The following is a 4,966-nucleotide window of genomic DNA, read 5'->3' as shown; positions in this document are numbered from 1 at the left end:
CGAGGCGCTGACCACGCCCCTGTGTGGGGATAGGCCACTTTCTCGTCGCGCTGTGATGACGTCACGGTTAGCAACGCGTCTCGTTACCAGGGGCGGCCATGGCGGACACGGAGGAAGCGGCCCGGCCGTGGCCGCCGCCCGCGGGCGCCTACGCGGAGGAGCGGGGGCTCTTCCAGCTCCTGCAGGTGAACGGGAGCCCGGGCGGGGCCGGGGGAGGCGGGGAGGGGCAGCGGGGCGGGATCCTGTGCCAAGTGATGGGCGGGTGGGAAGTTTGTTCTGTAAACAGGGACTGTGTGCGGTCCCGCTAGCCAAACTGTTTCTGTGGGGCTGATGGAGCTTTAGAGACAAGTCTAAATGTCAGGGACGTGTATGAATCTGTAATGCCAGGCCTTTGCTGCTTTGCATCCCATCCTTCACGCAGGCAGCTTCTTCACCCCATACCTGTGACAAGGAGGGGATGCTCCTCAGGAAGAAGGCTCATAAAATGTAAAATCCTGTTTCAAATGATTGTCCAAGATTCATGTGTGAGATATTAGAACCTGATGAGCTCCCTGCTCCCAGTGCTGGCCCCAAGGGAGCAGCTGCAGCTGCTTCTGTGGGGATGTGAGGGCAGAGTGCAAACATCAGCAAGGGAGAGGCAATGCTTGTGTGCCAGGCTGGCTGCAGAAAGTGGGCTCAGGACGGTTCTCTGCTGTTGATTGCACTGTATTAGATCAGCCAGGTGCTAAAAGGTGCTGAGCAGACGACGCAGGAGCTCTGATCCTCTAACAGGAGGTGTTCCCTGGTGGGACCCAGGGAGCTTTCTTTCCTAAACGTGGGTCTTCATACTTGCACCTCTCACACTGTTTCTCCTGCAATAACACAATATTTTTGTTACTATTGGAGGTCTGAGCTGCACAGTGCCCAGCAGGGACTGTTTGGGAAGGGGATTTGTGCTTCTAGGCCATGACAGGTGCATGACTCACATTGGGGATCAGGTACTTCTTGGAGTGTGTGACCCAGGCCTTCATGGTGTCCAGAACGATGGGCAGCAAGCTCACCACCCCTCCATAGCGATGCTTCGATTCCTCTACGCTCAGGAAGTTCACAACCCTGTGGGGGTACCTGTGGGACAGAGGGAAACAAACAGCTCTGGGAGCCACCCTAAGAGCCCCAGGGAGAGGAGCAGTGCACAGGCAGCCATTCCCCAAAAGCACAGAGAGAGCTGGACATGGATTGAGGAGTCCTGCCAAAAACCACCCTGGCACAGGTCTGGAGTCTCAGACAGGACACACAGACACTGCCCTGCAGAAATTGGCTCAGTGCAGAGGTAAGAGCAGGAACCTGCCTGAGCACTGCAGGGGCCTCAGGGCACCCCCTGCCCTGCCATGGACCCGAGGGAGGATGGCCAAACAGAGCAGCACTCTTTGTGTGCAGGGACACTGGCACAGGCAGCTGGGCAGCACCTTGTACCCTCCCTACAGCCAGGAAGGGACTGGGACAGAAGCCAGGGGAGAATGTGCAGTGCCAGCCCCCAGGAGCTGAGCTCGGCTGGGCTGGGGAGGCACCTACGGGGCTCGAAGGGCAGTGAGGTCGTTGCTGTCGTTCAGGAGCAATTTGCACTTCTCCAAAAGGCCGTTGGTGACGCTGTCCCCAGCGTGCGCCGTCTCCATTTTCTGGCACAGGCAGCGCAGCTCGTTGCACAGGGACACGAACATGTTGAGGATGCGCCTGTCTGTGGTGTTGAAGCAGTGATGGTCCTTGTAGCACTGCACCTGCACAGGAGGAAAATGTGCTTTTGAAAACGGCAGAATGAGAACACCTCACTGGGATGGGATGGCTCAGGGGTTTGTACCTGGATAATGGATGACACAGGTCTGATCATGTCATGGGCTTCCTCCCGGGTGCGCTCCAGGGCTTTGATGAAGGTGAACTGCTGCTGCTGGAAGAGCTTGTACTTGTCCTCGATCTTCTTCAGGGTCTCCAGCACCTCATTCATGGTTACTTATTGTACTTATTGCTGGATCTGTGGGGGACAGGAGAGACAGCAAGCTGCTTTTTAGAAATGATGCAATTCTAAAGCTTGCCTGAGCTGGAATTGGGTAGCTTGGTGGAAAACGTACCTTAAAAAAAACGAAAAAAAAACCAAAAAAAAGGGGGGGTGGGGGGAGGAAGCGGAGGGAGATCTGTTGTGCCGAAGCCCGGCAGTCACTCAATGCCTTGGGAATGCTGAGAGCCCCAGGGGAGCGGTGCCACTGTGATGTCACAGACGCTGCCGGGCTGTGGGAAGGCAGAGCGGCCACGCTTCATCCACAGCGGGGCCGGGGCAGCCCCAGCGCCTCCCCGGCTCTCCCGCTCCCTGGGGCCGGCCCGGACCCCCCGGAACCCCGCCGTGTGCGGCTGTGTGCGCTCCGCTCCCGCCCCGCGGGCCCTGCGGCTCCTACCGGCCGGTGTTGTGGCGGTGTTGGTGGTGCAGCTCCCGGGAGAGGCCGGGCCGGGCGGGAGGAGCGGGCGGACAGCGCAGGCCCTCGGCCGCACCGCGCCGCCGCCGCCATGGCAACCGTCGCTGTTTGATGACGTCTCCCCATTCCCTTTGCTGTAAATAAGGCGGTGGTCACACCCCCGTGTGGTGATAGGTCGCTTTCTGTCGCACGGTGATGACGTCACTGTTAGCAACGCGTCTCGTTGCCAGGGGCGGCCATGGCGGAGGCGGACACGGAGAACGCGGCCCGGCCGTGGCCGCCGCCCGCGGGCGCCTACGCGGAGGAGCGGGGGCTCTTCCAGCTCCTGCAGGTGAACGGGAGCCCGGGCGGGGCCGGGGAGGCGGGGCGGGATCCTGTGCGACGTGATGGGCGGGTGTCCGCGTGCGGGGCGCGGCCGAGGGCTCTCCCAATTAAATATTTTAATTAGTTACTGTGGCTCATAGGTGTAATTTGATTTGCGGGAGAAGTGGCAGCCCATGGAAGAAAGGTTTCGGTGGAAGGCGGGACAGGACGGGGATGGAAGGAGGAGGAGGAAGGGAAATATGATAAATTGGGTGCGGGAGAGCGCTGCGAAGGTTTGGGGGCGCTGAGCCGGGGCTGTCCCCGCCTGCTGCTCATCCCCCGGGTCAAACTCTTCCCCTTTTGTTCCTGTTGCGCCTGTTCGCCGAGGTTGCAGAAATAAAGCGAGAAAAGTGCACTTGTGGCGTCGCTGTGATTTCGGTACTTGGCAAGGCTGGGTCCCCTGCTTGTAGGGAAGGGTGGGTTTGGTTCTGAAGTTCGAGAAAAGCTCTTGTGTAGGGCGTGGGGAGATTTGTGGGAAGGACTAAAAATCCTGGTGCTGTTGTGATAGGAGAGCTTGCCAGAGAGCATTCCCCTGTGTGCTGCTCTAAACTCTGCTAAAAAGTCATTTTCACTTGCTCAGAGCTCACTGAAATACACACACATGTTTATTTCTTTTTCTGTTTTGTTTTTGTGCTGTCTATTTCTCTGTTTATTATGACTATTGCAGCATAATATTTGTGTTTTGATTTGGTTTTGTCTCTTTTTTAATGAATTACTGTGTTTTGCAAGCCACAAGGCATTGAACGCAGCTGCAGGGACTCATATTACATAAAATGTTTGTGGGATTTACTCAGGGTGGTATTTTCGTGCTTTACTTGTGTTGGAGCAAAATAATGACACAAACACAGGTTGAAATTGTTGTGGTAAAGCATTTACAAAACACAAAACAAGCATTTACAAAACACAAAAGTAGAAACTACATGAGACCTAAACTATGAATCTCCCCCAGAGATTAACAGTTCAACCAATGTGAAATTAAACTGAGTTTAGCAGAATTAGATAAATAAAAGGGTTTGGACAAGAAGCAGTGCCAGTGTCAATCGCTGTCAGCCTGAATGTTTTTGAATTATAATAAACCCAGATTTTCTTAGGTTTGTTATTTATAAAGGTGCTGGTAAGAAAAATCCAGATTGCTTAAGTAAAAGTTGCCAGAAAGTAATAGTTTTTAAATGAACTTCCAATAAAAATATAAATTTCATCTTTTATGCTGTGTTACCGAGACCTTCATGCATCAGGACTTGCATGATCACCAGTTAATAAACAAAATTGAGTGTTTTAATTATTCTAATGAAGTGGATGAAGTAGAAAAGGAAAATAGGCCACTCTAATAACAGACAATCAGTTGGTGAGGATATAAAATTTTATGGACTAGATGGACTTTATGGAATTCAGTTGCAGATATAAAAGTGTTATGACTGCTGTTCAGAAATGTCTCTTCCAGCATGAGCATTTCTGCAGCTTGTCTAAATTAGAGCATTAGTTCTGTTTGATGTTTAGTTTTAATTACAGGACTTGTAGCTGGGCTGAAATGTCTTGCTAGGAAATGTGTGGATTTCTCAGGGTTTTTCTTTTTTCCTGTCTGTAAAGCCCAAATCCTCCCTGAAACCAGCGCAAAATCCCCGCTGCCATGGGTGGGAGCTGAAACAAGGCTCTGTGTAAGCTCAAGGGTTCTGTGTGAAAATGGGCTCCAAAACAGACATCCAAGGCAAGGCTTTAAGCCTTTTTATTTACTTTTTCCCTCCCTTCTCCTCACTCCTTTTCATGCAGGAGCCAAGGCTGGTACAGGTGTGAAATGTGCCATTTCTGTGGGTTATGTTTTCCACAGCTCTTGTCCGTTCTGCACTCCTCTGGGCTAGTCAGAAACTTGTGGGAATGTCTTAGAGAAGGCTCCTCTTGCCCTGCAGAGCCACAAATCCAAGTTAACTCTGGTTTTTAAACTCTTAGTATGGTTTTTATGTCAGTTCTGCCTCATTTTCTACCCCCGGCTGCTCAAACCAAATATTTCTGGTGTCCTTATGTACTGAATTGAATAGGTTGGGTTTTTTTACTGGCAATTTTCTGACCATCTTCAGTTTTTCAGCAGCTAAAATAGGTTCTGAAGTCTCAATTTTGTCTGTGAAAGAAAATAAATAAGCATTTATAAGCTGTTCAGGATACTCATT

General features: G+C 52.2%; 2 protein-coding genes across 8 annotated transcripts in view; one reads left to right on the top strand and one right to left on the bottom strand.

The window, feature by feature from the left end:
* The first annotated feature begins 85 nt into the window (after positions 1 to 85).
* The window catches only part of AK8 (adenylate kinase 8), a 69,389-nt gene continuing 64,508 nt past the window's right edge, over positions 86 to 4,966 (top strand). For 4 of the 7 annotated variants that reach the window (XM_074556257.1, XM_074556258.1, XM_074556255.1 and 1 more), the window contains exon 1: positions 2,616 to 2,772. In XM_074556257.1, coding sequence (XP_074412358.1) covers positions 2,680 to 2,772 — 93 coding nt within the window. In that variant the 5' untranslated portion in view covers positions 2,616 to 2,679. Of the gene's footprint in view, positions 186 to 2,615; positions 2,773 to 4,966 lie in introns of those variants that run through there. The other 3 variants (XM_074556256.1, XM_074556259.1, XM_074556261.1) reach the window with 3 other exon arrangements.
* SPACA9 (sperm acrosome associated 9) lies at positions 206 to 2,558 on the bottom strand. The gene is made up of 5 exons (XM_074556267.1): positions 2,424 to 2,558; positions 1,835 to 2,005; positions 1,552 to 1,754; positions 966 to 1,104; positions 206 to 851 (listed from the first exon to the last, which is right to left on the bottom strand). Exons 2-5 carry the CDS (start codon positions 1,976 to 1,978, stop codon positions 765 to 767), a joined length of 573 nt encoding a protein of 190 aa, XP_074412368.1. The 5' UTR covers positions 1,979 to 2,005; positions 2,424 to 2,558; the 3' UTR covers positions 206 to 764.

This window comes from Zonotrichia albicollis, chromosome 21 (assembly GCF_047830755.1).
Source record: "Zonotrichia albicollis isolate bZonAlb1 chromosome 21, bZonAlb1.hap1, whole genome shotgun sequence".
Lineage (NCBI taxonomy): Eukaryota > Metazoa > Chordata > Aves > Passeriformes > Passerellidae > Zonotrichia > Zonotrichia albicollis.
Note: the sequence above shows the minus strand (reverse complement) of the source record. Positions and strands in the feature narration are given on the sequence as shown.

Excerpts from the sequence above, each read along its gene's own strand:
- SPACA9 (XM_074556267.1), bottom strand. The coding sequence starts at position 1,978 with ATGAATGAGGTGCTGGAGACCCTGAAGAAGATCGAGGACAAGTACAAG. Across the intron at positions 1,755-1,834 it reads CTGTGTCATCCATTATCCAG|GTGCAGTGCTACAAGGACCA; the intron begins GTACAAACCCCT and ends CCTCCTGTGCAG. Across the intron at positions 852-965 it reads AGAAGTACCTGATCCCCAAT|GAGAAACAGTGTGAGAGGTG; the intron begins GTGAGTCATGCA and ends GTGTTATTGCAG.